Below are 14,198 nucleotides of genomic sequence, written 5' to 3' on the forward strand. Positions count from 1 at the left end.
GGACATGATAAGATGTACAGGAAACCCTAACTCCACAACACTGAAAAGAATTCCAGTTAATATTTCCACTGATTGCTTAGAGTATCCACACTGGCTTTTTAAACAATGGTAACTTTATATTCAGTAAAAAATGTATGAGCATAAAAATTGGCACTAAAAAAAAAAAATTACATAAAAAAGATACAAGAGAAGATTCATGAGTATCATAAGGAGGAAACTCATGCTGGATTTCATAACATGGTTCATGCACCATATTGTTCACTTGGAACAATAATTTTACATCACTGAAGTTATTTAAATTGAAATAGGAATTAATGAGACAAGCTTTGTTGACTAAGGCCCCCACACAAAAGCAGGTAGGGCTTGCAACAATGGGTAAAGGACTGGGAGAAATTAGGACAGAATTTTGGGTATTTGGTTAGCCTTATTTTTTATAATATGTAGATTTTTTCTGCCATTGTTTCGTAGTGTTTGGACACTTCAACAACAAAAAAGTGATGTAAGCGAGGAGCCACATGATTCAGCAGCAAATGAGAAGTGGCTCCTAGGGTATGCAAAATTATCAACAGGGCTATGCATTGTCTACCCCTTTCTAATAAGCATCTAATCCAACCGTTCAATCTCCCATTTAAGCCAAAACCATTAAGCAACTGTAGGCATCTGCTCCTATCCAGAATGCTGCCAAAATGACAAAATACGTGTCATTATGTCACCACACAAGCTCTGCCCTTTTATACTTTATTACTATTTATTACCAACGAGTATATAAGTGGTAGAGTTTGTGTCACAACATGACAATGCACATTTGTCTCTTGCGCCCTTGGATCCCTCTACAGATGCTTATGTCAGCAATCCTTCATACCATAGGTATTCCTAGAACAGGATAGGAACTTGTGGTTGTCCAGATGTTTCTGAGCTACAATTCCCAGCATTCTTTATAGTTGCCTAAGATTCTGGGAGATGTAGAGCAGAAGATTCCACACCCTTAACCTGGATGAACTGGAACCCAATGTGCCACAAGCAATAAAATATGGATTTTTGAAAGGTTCTTACAGAGCAAGTAGATCTGATTATTTTTCTGAATTATGTAAATAACAATGTATACACACATAGACAAAAACACGTCTTACAGTATTAGCCTATTCTGAACCGAAATATGAGTACTCTGAAAATCCCCTCTCCTCTGCAGAGTAATTAAGTTTTAAAACATCTTCCATATACATAAAAGGGTCTGTTATAACATCTATTTTCAGCGTATAGGGAAACCTTTTTAGGAGAACTGACAGTTTGGAGAAGGAGAGAACTAAGTTTTTCCCTTCCCAGCAGCAATCATTCCCTTGGAAACGTCATCCCTTTATGACAACAAAACATTTTAGAAAGTCCCTCCATTATCATGTGTGGAAGTTATTTAGGTTTTGTTTGAAATGACTCATATAATGGAACCAGTCTATTTACTATTTTAGAGCCTTCGTAATGGGAAAAGTTCTCTTATCTCCAGAACCTTTCCATTTTCCTGGCCTGGGGAAAGAGACTGAGTTTGAGGTATAAGTTGATGATGGCAAAGGAAAATGCTAGTGAGACAAATGGGGAACTTCTACAGACAATAATCAGCCCATTGGCTGGTGGTTCCAATCCTTAATGTCCTGCATTTCCTGTTTCCAAGGTTGGCAAGCTATAGGTAATATGTATATTTACAAAAGCTCTGCTACTGCTACTCAGACTTCTCAAACCTTGATAATATTAAGTGACAGCACACATATATCCTACATGTCATAGTCACATAAAAAGAAAAGAAACCCTAACCAATACTGAGCCTTCCTTGTTAACTTCCTACATCTCAGCAGATTGTTAGAATAACCTTGTGTGAACCCTGACTTTGCTTATAAATCACTTCTCTCTCCTTGACAGCTTTATAGTAAACAACCTTATAACAAAAACCAAGTTACTGGATAGGCCTTTCTAGATAAACTTGGTGCTTCAGACTGATCTGATTGGTTCTTGGGAGCCTTGTAAAAGACAGCTTGCCATATTTTAAGTCATTGACACTTTCCTAACTCAGGCTATAGACAGAGGTGCATCATCCCTGGCCACAGATCTACATACTCTAGGAAATGGGATATATGTATTACATACTTATTATATTCTTTAGTAGCATATCCTGTCATGAGGGCAGACGGTTTTAGCAAACCGTTGAACAGCCTAACCATACTTAGATACCACACCCTTCTGATTAAGCACATTTAATGATGATGGTGGTGGTGACGGTGATATGATGATAGTAGTAAAATAACAACAACAATAATAGTATACCTGCAGGCTTTTCTGTGCTGCTGGCCACAGTGGTAGGAGGAACAACAGGAATCTCTGTGGGTGAAAAGAGAAAGCGGACAGAAAAAAGAACAAACAAATAAGGACATGTATTATTTTCTAGCTAAGGAATTGTGCAATTTTATACTGCTAGATAGATGACTGCAAAAATCATCATTTCATAGAAGTGACAGGGTGACTGAACCACACTGTGGTGGAGAAGCTAATCCATAACTGTGTATATGGACATTTGTTCAGCTTTGTTCCATAATTTTCCATCACCATCCACAAAAAATTACATTCAGGATAGGCTGCCACCTAGCTATCATAGCAAATAGTAGCAACACCTATGTTAATCTTGATATACATCCATGAATACACCAGTTGAAAGCAACACCCACATTTCCAGGAATCATGCCTTTTTCTAGGAATTTGTAAAAAAAAAATCCTTGTTATGAATGTGAGGCCCATTCATTGGATGCAATTTAGAGGTTCCATTACTAAAAGTTTCCCCCCCCTTTATAGCAGTTCTGAGAGTAGTCTAAATTGATGGGGAAGTAGCATTTCAGGGACTAATTGTTCCCTTTCATACCATTTCCCTAAACAAAATCAGCAGTACTTAAAATAGCTGTCTTTCTGAAGAAGAAAAAAAGAGAGATTTTTATCTGTCTTTCCATCAGTAAAGTTAGCATCAGCTGGGAGAGATCTAAAAACTTGATCCATTCCAACATGAAAGGAAAGATTGGGTTCATGTCCACTGGCTATTATTTTAATTTCTAGATGCTGATTATCTTTCATGTAGAGAAATCATGTACATCCAAGATGTACTGTGCTTTTTGGTAGAGTATAGAGTTTATTCACAAACTGAATGCATCTGCAGTTTGTACTTTGAATAATATATATTGAAAGAACAATAAATGGGTTAAGGACAGTGTTCTTGAATCCTATTGTCCACCTTTCCCCAAATGCCTCATATCTCATTTTAGAATGAATAAAACTATGAGTAGAACTGTACTGTTTGTACAACCATTGGGCTGAATTGAACTAAAATTAGATTTGCATTTAAAGATATGTTTAACTGATATGGAGTGACTGTAACAATGAATTGCTTCACCTAGAGAGTTCACTATGTTAATCTTTTGCAGCTAAAAGCAACAAATCCCAAAGGGAAAGATAGCCATTTGAAAATCTTATACTCCTTCCAATAACATTATTATATAAGTTTCCTACTCTCTGGGGCCTTTGGTCACAGATTTTTTTCCCATTATTAACCCAGCTCTCAGATGGACAATAACATTATGACAAAACTATGTTAGTGATTGTCCCTCATTACACTATAAGCACTTGAAGATATTTTCAGCAAAGTACATCTGATGGTCATGATAGTGAATTTAATCAGTGGTATTCAAGGAGCACAAGACAAAGTATGGTTCCTCCATTCAGGCAGTAGCCATGTCTGCTTAGCATCAGGAAAACAGTGGCATTACATACCTTCATCTAAACAACAATATCAGAGTATATTTTGGGATACATATTTCAGGTTATTAGAAATGCATCTTAAGAATTTGTTTTGGGTCTCCAGCAAAGACTTGTTTCTTTCAACCATGATCTCTTTTTTCTGTGTTAAAGCCAAGATGAAATAAATGTTTTCTGATCCCTTTTTGTTTTTCAAAGTTGCTACAATTGTGTTTGGCTCTTTATGACAACATTTCTTAAAAACCAACATAGCCATGTCCAAGTGCAACATTGTTAAGAACTACACCACAATAAATCTGATTACAGTAGCAGCGGTTGCAGGGAAAAAAAGTTAACAGGAATTGCCAATGCTTTCATTATTCTACTGCAATTAGTACATATGCAACACAATTAATAAGTATCCATTTTGTTTCTTAGGGTTTTTTACATTTCTATAATAATCTGGCCATTGGAGCTTCCTCACTTATTCATGGCAACAACCAATATTTACCTAAGTATAAAAAAAGAACCCAGTTCCCAAGGTTTGGTCACAATAGCCACTAGTAGCAGTGCGATCATCATCTGGATGAAGCCATGGTGATAAAGGGATAAAAAAGCCTGGATTCTCACATCTAGTCCTACCGGAGTCAGGTGCACAAAGTAGGTTTTTCTTCACTCCCTGTTACTCCCAAGTGTACTACTTTATTTTCTCCTGTACGTGTAACTGGATATAATTAAGTCCTAGACCACTAAATTTATATATAACTCTGGAAGCTAAGAGGCACATGTGGGTTCTCCTCTCATTTTATGCTCCTATCAGCCATCATTCTGTGAAGTAAATTGGGCTCAGAGACAGTGATTGCTCCAAAGTCACTCAGTGAGCTCCCAAACTGGGAAAAAGTGATCTGGGAACTGGTTCTCACTAATATGAAATGACAGACACTCTAAAGCAGAAAGCAACATCTTCACTTAGGTGCAGAGTGGAGCATGACTGGATTTTCCTTTGCAGGCTTTATTCCATGTAACGTGCGCACATGAACAAAGGCCTTGGGGATCCGTGAGTTCTGTAAACTGAAAGGGGATATCCCCAGAAGACTACACAGCTACATCCATGAATGCATATATCTTTAAGTTACAGCCACCTCATAGAGGTAGCCATCAACTCCGCTCCACTGTTAAAATAGATCTGAAAGCAATAATATGTAAGCAAGTTAGGACAGATTCATTATTTATATACGTATCAGCCATGAGATAGGGGATTTTGCAGAATTAGAACTGGAGGCTACTACCATTGCTGTTTTACAAAATGTGCATTAAGTTGAGAGACTGATGTGAAATATACCAAAGCAAAGGAAAAAAAAATCCGGTTTAAAAAGGAGACCACTTTCTAAGTTGCATTAGCTTTGTCAGACTAGGTTTTTAGTTTCACAATTTGCTGCAATGTTTTGGTTCGATAATAGTTCTTAACAATGATGGACGTCAGGCAGTTTAATACTTTTATCTGTATCTTACCTGAGGTGTTAAGTAACAACAGCAGCAGTTTACAGCTAGTGGGAAGACCGAAAGTAGTAAACATATTCTGCCATTCAGAACATCACATCTTAACCTTCAAACCTTCTACATAAGTGGTCACTAGTTTTCACTCAGATCACGTAACTAGTGTATATATAACCTCACCCTACATTTATGCATAAAGTGAATGAAAAGGATCACAATGCAGCTATTGCACACATTACACCTTTAATGAGTCTACATTAGAGGATATCTAGTAAATCCAGTGTGATTTCCAAATTCATATACAGTAGGTCCTTTTTTTGCTATTGGCTTTTGCTCTCCCCTGCGTGTTGCCTCAGAGATCTCTCTGAAAAATCACAATTTTACGGGGATCACAGTATATATCAATAACATCCATGAATACTGTTATGCATGAGTAGCCAAACACTGTCTAAATAAAACTGAGTCTATCCAGTTAGGTGTTAGTAAACAAGCCAGACTCAGGATTAATTATGTTATGGTATAGATGTCAAAAAGAGCATCCACCTACTTATGCAGGGGGCAATGGGAGATCTGCTTTGCTGGTAGCCTTTGGCACATCGGTTACAAGTGATGCCCGTCACACCATCTTTGCAGGGACATTGCCCTGTAGTTTGATTACAGGTTTTTCCAGCTGCACCCACGGGATGGCAATCACATGCTGTGGGGGGAACATACAACAAAAGGATCAGAGGAGGGATTGGAGAGGAAGGAAGGATTTTCCACAAAGAACAAGTGGTTATCAAAAAGCAATGGCATTCAGGATTGTTTTACCCGAGTTATGGACATTAGGTGAGAAGAGATAGTCCTGTAAGTCTTTACCTTTGATTGTACCTGATTTCTCACCCAATATTAGTGCTTCAGAAATCTACCTTTGCCAGAAAATCTGAAAGAAAAATGATGTCTGACCAGTGCTCCCCCTTGCATTACCCATAACAACCTTTTATGAGATTATTAATAAACTAGCTGGTGGAAGGCATATATTTTTTTACTCTTGGGTGGATGTGTCTAATGTATGTTAACATAAGTGTTTGAACTCACATTTCCTTTAGACCATTCAATGTTTGCATCTCTATTTCACATTCTGTGTTTCTATTATTTGTAGCAACAAGTTTTTTCTTCAATCTCATTGAAATGAATAGAGCAGGAAGAGGAATAATAATACCTTAAACAAGATATGAACAACAACAAAAAAAACCCTCTCTGTCTTTTTCCAGCTGTGTCTGGAGCCTGCAAGCTGTGCATGTAATTCTGAGTGGTAGCTATTATGTCTATATCTGTCTACTCAGAAAAGACATCTGAACTTATGTCAGTACATAATATGTACCAATAAGTTGGTGGAATGCAGGCAACTGTCTGTTGGCTTGCAAAGTACCCCCTAGATTAGAGATCCAAGGCTGCATAAAATAGTATGAGTACCCCTGGATTTGGTTGTGCTTGTGGCATAATGGCCAAAATGAGCCACACTGACCTTACCATTAGCAGGGAATGCGCTATATGGCACAGGTATGACTAAGGCTGGCAACCAAGTCTATATGAAAGATATTACCACTTGGAAATGTTGTGTGTCTATAATAAGAGAAAGGGGAGGGATGCAGCAGATTTGAATGGAGGTGGTCTGATCTTGTGTAGTTGATGAATACATGCAGAGAATAACAACGTAAGTTTCATTATGAATGAAAGGGCTAAAATGTCAAAAAGTTTGAGTTAGTGTAACCTGAGTTCTTGTGGGTAAGAATGAAAATAGGATTTGATAGGCTGGTGATAGCTGTATGTTACATTCCAGGAAATGGTGATAATGGACGAACCAGAGATGAGCTTTGGAAAAAACTATGTGATGTTTAGAATGATATGATCCAGGAGAAAAAAAGAGATTCTGTTAGGTCTTATGAGTGGAAGGTAGGAGTGAAGTCAGAAAGTACAGAATATCAATGATTTATCTGCAAATATATTTGTCTTCCATCAACAATCTTAGAACATGTTGGGATATGCTTTTTAAAAGGCAGACTAGTCAATTCAGTTAATCAAAAACGCATTTTTTAAAAAAGGTCTCTGTCACAATTACTTTCAACCACCAATCTTACCAATGCACAAATATGCACTGAAAGACAGAAAAAGCAAGTCCTCTGTCAAGCTAGATACATGTTTATAATTTGGTTAAAGACCTATTTTTGTTACAAAGGAAACTATACCAATTTAACAAACTACCCACTTTGTTACTTAGAAGAAGATTTTATAACATGCCATATTTTTGAGATCGTTTGCCTGCAGAGATACATAACTGGCTCTGAAATAACCCAATAGATTACACAAGTGATCATATTATATTCATAGGTATGTGAACTTAAAGACACTTTTTCACTCCACAAAATGGGCTGGTGGAGCAAGAACTCTCATATGTATTTCTTGACTATATAAAGGGAGGAACTCTATAGCCCACAGACTGTTTTATATAATACTCACCAGTAACTTATCAGTACCTATAATGTTGCTAGACTTCACCACCCCCTGCCCCATCTTTCCCTACAGCTAACTGAAGGAAGGAGAGGAGAGACAGGTAGTCTAGAACTGTAGAGCTGAAAGCAAAAGCTGATACTAAAAAAAGAGCTGCTTTAGATATTTTCAAAAGAAAAGAAAAAGAATTGGTATAGTAGTTGTTCATTGAAGAGTTCAAAACGCTACCAGGGAACAAAGGAAAAGCAGAACCTTTCAATGTCTATTTTGGTTCAGTCTTCTCCAACAAAAAATACCTATATGTGCCACCAGGAAATTATGAAGGGCAGGTATTTATTTGTTGTTTGTTTGTTTGTTTAATTTGTATGCCAGAGAAGTGCAAATTGAAGAAGTGGGATTAAAGCTTAATAGAAACATGATCAGGGAATACTCTTCTACTTTTAATGCATTAACATCTCCTGAACTAAATGAATTGCTTCCAAGAACACTGAAGAAACTAGTTGATGGTCTGGCTGAACCCGTACAGTATGTATTATTTTTGAGAAATAATGGCAAAGGTGCTAGTTGACTGGAGGAGAATAAATATTCTGTCTAATTTCAAAAAGGGGTAAAAGGAAGATCCAGCAAACTACACACAGGTCATTCTGAATCAATACCTGGCAGAGGCTTCCACAACAGGGGAACCAAGGGGTCCAAAATGGTGGGCATAACTGTGGATCAAAGCCCCACTGCTTTCTATTGTTTTTTGCTTAGTGAATTGTCAGTTTTGTGAGTTCACTTGGTAATTTTCTTAAGGTTACATGGCAGCAACATAAGTGAAACTGTGAAACAGAGATAATTTTGGACCAAAGTTTGCATCAACTAAATTAAAGGGATATGGAAAATGACTGTGAATATAGACTTTATTGTGCAGAGCCAACAAAATGTTCATTTGACAAACAATTACTACTCTGTTTTTTTGGTTGGTTGTTTCTCTTAAACATCTTTCTACCCCTAGTCTTAATCCTAACTTTTAGTCATGAATGCTGGGAAAGGCAGCTGTAAATTTAACTGACCAATAGTGGGCCTAAGGAGTGCACTGATCATCTTATGGTGTCTCATCCTTTATAGAAGGAAACCTAAGTTCTTAGTCAGAGACAGAAGCGGGAACCTGTTGGACAAAAGACTGCTGGAACTGAAGTTCCAGAACAAGACCATCTGAAGGGTTACAGGTCTATACCAAAAGCAACTGGTTGATATTTCCTTGGACACAAAATTATACTAGATGTAATTTGGATGGAACATCAGAAGCCACTGCCTTACGTGGAGCTTTCAGCCTTTTGCAACACGGGTGGATTTTTGGCATCAGTATGATTTTACTCTAATGTCTGGTAGACTTTTTGTTTACTGAATTAATATTCAAGGAAGAGCTAAGTTTGAGCCCTCTACTGCAGAAGTTCATGGGTGATTCCTTTCCTTTTTCTTTCATGGGTTTATGTGGAAATCAAGATTTCTTCCCTTCCTCCAGGCAACAGTTCAGCGAATGGACTGTGGATGCAGGCTGGCAAAAGAGGGGGCGGTGGGAAAGATAAGCGCTTGTCTGTATAGACAAAGAATCAAAGTGTCTGATGGAAAGCAAGGAAAAATTGGTTAAATTAACCAAGACGGCCATTTCCTTGTGGTTCTAAGAGGCTTTGTAAAGCTGCTGGTTAAAACACACCCAGTGAGAGAAATGACTGAAATGCACTCTGACTTAATGACCTGAAATAGAGCATTTTCTATAACTGAGTTAATTTCATTTTAACTGTATCTGTATTATTAATTTTGAAATTATTTTGATTCAGCTGGAAAGGCATTACTTCCAGATTATGAAGTCACTATGACATTGGTTCTAAGCTCAGATCTGACTATATGAATTGAACTTTTGAAAGTGCATTTCAGAAATCCTTTTTGTTGCCATGGTGATACAACAAAATGTCTTTTGTCAGTATAGCTTATTAACTTTATTATTAGTTAAATGCTACATTTGAGTTTTATTTTATGATATTGTTAACCATTTGAATCCCCCACTGCCCTAAAAGAAGAATCTGAACACAGATTTTTCCGAATATATCTATCAGAGAACATCCCCAGAAAAGCAGGAAAAACAGAAGGCCCATGACAAACAGTTAAAAGAGCTTAAAAAGAGAAGATAAAAGGGAATGACGATTGTAGTTTCCTTCCAGAAAATGAAACAGAATTATTTTAGATTGCTCCAGTGTGTGACTAAAATCAACGGAGGGGGGAAAAAGCAAGGAGCAGATTTCATTTAGACGTTGGGAGTAAACATGGTTTGGCTGAGAGCTGTTCAGCTATATAACAGGCAATCTTGGGTGTGGTGGTCGTCCTCTTCACATATACAATATAAGCAAAGGCTAAGCAGCCATCTCTGTCAGGGACACTATGAATCGTGCATCCCAGATCCTACCCCGAGCAGCAGTTGTATAATTATTCCCAAAGTTCCCTCAAACTATATGACATTAGTTGCAAATTACTAAGCAATCAAAACACTGGCTGAGGGCCTGGTATGATTTTGTTTCACAAAGGGGATTTCAAGTGTCTCTACATTTGGCACAATCTGAGCAAGCTGAGCAATGATCCATTGCTGAAGCTTAAGTTTTGGCAGAGAATCTCTGGAGCTGAAATTTATGAACAAGATTGGCCTTCCAAATTTAAAGTTTATCCAGCTTACTGCCTTTCCATATGTTAAATTCCACTGCTCCTCACTTGGTTTACATTGGCAAATGGAACATGAGTGCATTCATGGTTCATATCATTCATCATTTTTTCATCAAAAGCCTGGAAGTCTTTTCCCAGGGTACATTACAGTTTTACACCAATGCTACTAAACCTGGGAGAAGCTCTCTTTCAATAGGATTACATTAGTATCAGTAGCCTGGCAAATATCAGCATTGAAATTAATCAAAGGGGCTTAAAGAACAAGTTCCACATATTGGGCGCAGGAGGAGAGATGCTGCCTAAGGAAGCTCCACATTCAGAAAGAAATCAAAGCAAATCACCATTTTGCTTAAAGAGAAACAGAAGGGAGCATTTCTCTTGTTTTATAACCTGTTTTGGGAGCACAAAGTGAAAATCATATTAGTCTGATTTCTAGGACACACATCCCAATATTCAATCATTTAATTTTTAAAAGATAAACCAATTTTTCCTCAATAATAATAATAAGATTATTACAATAAGATGTGTCACAATGCAGTTGATGCATTCATCCATGTATACCTGCTACCCTAGAGGACATCCAGTCCTTCAACAGAACAAGATGATACTTGAAGCAGCAGCTCTGTGGTTCAGCATTAGCTATACTATTAATTTATTTGGTGACAGGTGGGTGATCCATTTATGAGGAGGCAGTGACACAAGAGGTAAACTATGCTTAATAAGATCAGTCCGCATTCAGCTCTGACCTGAAACAAAAAGGAACTAATGCATTATAAAGAACATATTCCCCAAAACATGGGTAGGTTCAACACTTGGTAAATACCAACTTCCTCACAATACATTCTTCAAAAGAAAAGAAAGATGATTGCTTATTTTGAGGAATGTCAAGTAATACTTTGAATGGGTTGAAATGCTGATAAGCAGCAATGGTTCGCTGTGTTTGATTTCCCTTCAGAAAGGCATTTTCAGTTCAGTATCTATTCTGTTCATACATGGCTGTAACAGGCTCCTAAATTTTCAGATGGAGTGATACTATTTCATGTCTCCTCTGATCTAGCCAGGTGTCTCTATTGCATTTGACAGGAATATTGACTGAGAGGATCTCTTAAAGCATCTTTTTTTCCAGGCTCATATAGAAGCCTAAAAAAATGGGGCTGCTTTAAGCAAGAGCAGAGAAGGGCTATGCTTACAGTTGCTCAGAGTCTGGAGCACTTCTTCTGAACCTTTTTCCAAGGATGCATTATCCTACTGAGATATATATGTTGCAATAGTAGAAGCAAAGTCATGGTTCCGGAAGTAAACAGTGTTTACATGATATTTTGACATTCAGTGATATCCTGAATTCAGTTGTATTATTTGTAATTCAGTAATTACGGAAGAGAAAGCATGCTGCTGGTAAGGGCAGGGAGGAAAAAGCAGGAACTGTGCAGCATGATTAATAATATCTGCACATAATATGTGCATGGGGAATTTCCCAACTTCCAGTCTTAAATCCCATGTCATCATCAAACCTTTTGAAATGTGGTCAAACGAAGCTGCCGCATTCATTGGGCTTTGTCTTTTTAATGTTATCAAGTTTTATCGGCATGGGTTTTTTGTTTTGTTTTTGCTGCCTAATTCTTAATCATGCCCCTGACCCATTGAATCTAGCACTGTTCACTCTGACTAGCAGATCCATCAACGACTGTAAAGAACTACATGTTCGGGAGAATACTTCTGAGTGCTGGGCTCCAGGCAATGCGAGGGAAGGAATTAATGGGGGATTTGATATACATTGGGAGCCAAACATACCTGCATATTGCAGTGAAAATAATACAGTATGCAGGTGCTCAGATACTTCACGCATATTATGATCCAACTGGAACTCGTTAGAAATTACAGGGCTGGCACAGTGAGAACATGAGCTTTGGGTCATTCTTTAATCACAGCGCTAGCTGCCCAATGAGTTGTATTCCTCTTTCTTGTGTTAATTTATGGCTCTTTATTTCTATCACTCTTCTCTCACCAAAATGCCTTCCTGAACTGCTGGCATTTCATTTCTTCATTTGGCCACCCAGTAGCACATGGCAGCTTGCCTCTTTTTACTGTCAAGCTGTGCCCTGGTAGGCCTTGGCATGATCCCAACCTCGCCACTTTATGTGATACCCCTACTCAATCTGTCATCTCTTTTCCTGTTGTGTGGCTTTTCCTGTTGTGTGCAGGAAGAGAGACATTGTGCTTGCTGGTCTACCAGAAGTTTTTAATTTGTTTTGGTATTGGGCTTTCCATACAGCAGAGGATTGGGGAAGACTGCTAAACTTTCTTTAGAAAAAGCTAGCAGGATCTAAGACATTTTCAAATAAATGACAAGAAAATTTTCAGTGGCTTAAAATAACCTTTCCAGTACTATTTTAAATTCATAAATAAAACAACAGCAATGAAAATCAGTAATTACAAATAAATATATTTATTTAATTGGTGGGATTGGTTGCTATTAAAATGTTTACCTTATCAATTCTGGTGCTGCGTTATTTACTTATAAGGTTCTTTATTTACTTATTTTAAACTTAAAGCCACCCAAATTAAATCTTGCTCATTGAGCAATTGTCTTCTACTCATCTTGGATCCGAACTGAACTTTTTTTTAAGCCCAATTTATTTGCCATTAATTTATGGATCTTTTAAAGCAAGAACCAAGCCTGACATCTATTTTCATGTTTTTATAAATTACTAAAAATGTTGGATGTTGGATATAATTTTAAAAGGAAGACAAAATGCATAATGTAAATATGTAAATAAAAAAAATAAAATTATATGACTGTAGGGTTTAGTATCGTTCTCAAAATGAAATTTACCTGCCAGTAAAACGCAATAATTTTTTTGTTTGGGAGTAAGTTCCACTGAGCTCAATGAGTAGATACGTCTGTCTTCCTCCACGTTATCAGCAATAAACCCATTGCTCGTTCAGAAATATTGGCATGAATAATAAGTATCATGGAGTGACAATGGGAAGCACAAGACTGAGGGAAAGCAGTTTAGCACAGCATGTATGTTAAAATGAATGAGTAGAACGGCACTGTTATGTACAAACACCCCACATAAATCCATAACATAATGGTAGGCATAAGAGTTCTCATCAGCCAACAAACAGGCACAAGAATGAGTAAGTTTGTTGCATGCTTGCTTAGTAGACAATTGCATTGCTTTTAATTTCACAAAACAGCAAGTAGTGAGTCTATGTAAATGTATTAAATGCATGTGCAAATGAATCAGGACATGATGGTTGAAAGAATCAAGTCTCATGGAGGAACATTTTTTGCTATGCAGGATGGATGATGAGTAGCTGGTAAAGCTCATGGAAAACACAGTAAGAGGGTTAATTTCATAATATGAACTTCATTCAAACCATACTTCTGGAAAGCCTAGCTTTGTGGCAATTATCAGCTGCATTGAGAATTAATATTAATAAACAGAGAAATTATGGAGATGGTTAACAGTTTTTCCCAAATCTCTTTTAGTATAATTTTTTTTAAACAGCCAGCACCAACAGATGAAACAAAAACAATATGGACACCTGACCGACAACACCACTTCTATGCAAATTACAACAGAAATTAATGTTGGCATGGGTCCAGGGTACCTAAAGGACCGTCTCATCCCCGTTACATCAACCCGTCCCACCCGATCATGCAGAGAGGGCATGCTACGGACCCCGTCTGCAAGAGAATTTCATCTGACCGGGGGGGGGGTCCAGGAGGCGAGCCTTCTCTGCAG

At 37.6% G+C, this 14,198-nt stretch overlaps 1 protein-coding gene across 4 annotated transcripts in view; it reads right to left on the reverse strand.

Moving 5' to 3' along the window:
* The window catches only part of NTN1 (netrin 1), a 215,951-nt gene that overhangs the window by 112,354 nt on the left and 89,399 nt on the right, over positions 1–14,198 (reverse strand). For all 4 annotated transcript variants that reach the window (XM_088133490.1, XM_088133491.1, XM_025175889.2 and 1 more), the window contains exons 4-5: positions 5,807–5,956; positions 2,311–2,364 (exon numbers count right to left, since the gene is read on the reverse strand). In XM_088133490.1, coding sequence (XP_087989616.1) covers positions 2,311–2,364; positions 5,807–5,956 — 204 coding nt within the window. The remainder of the gene's footprint in view (positions 1–2,310; positions 2,365–5,806; positions 5,957–14,198) is intronic.

The sequence above is a fragment of the Python bivittatus genome, unplaced genomic scaffold, assembly GCF_059951505.1.
Source record: "Python bivittatus isolate LINGU-HERP-01145 unplaced genomic scaffold, Pbiv_v1 ctg000080_np1212, whole genome shotgun sequence".
Classification (NCBI taxonomy): Eukaryota; Metazoa; Chordata; class Lepidosauria; order Squamata; family Pythonidae; genus Python; species Python bivittatus.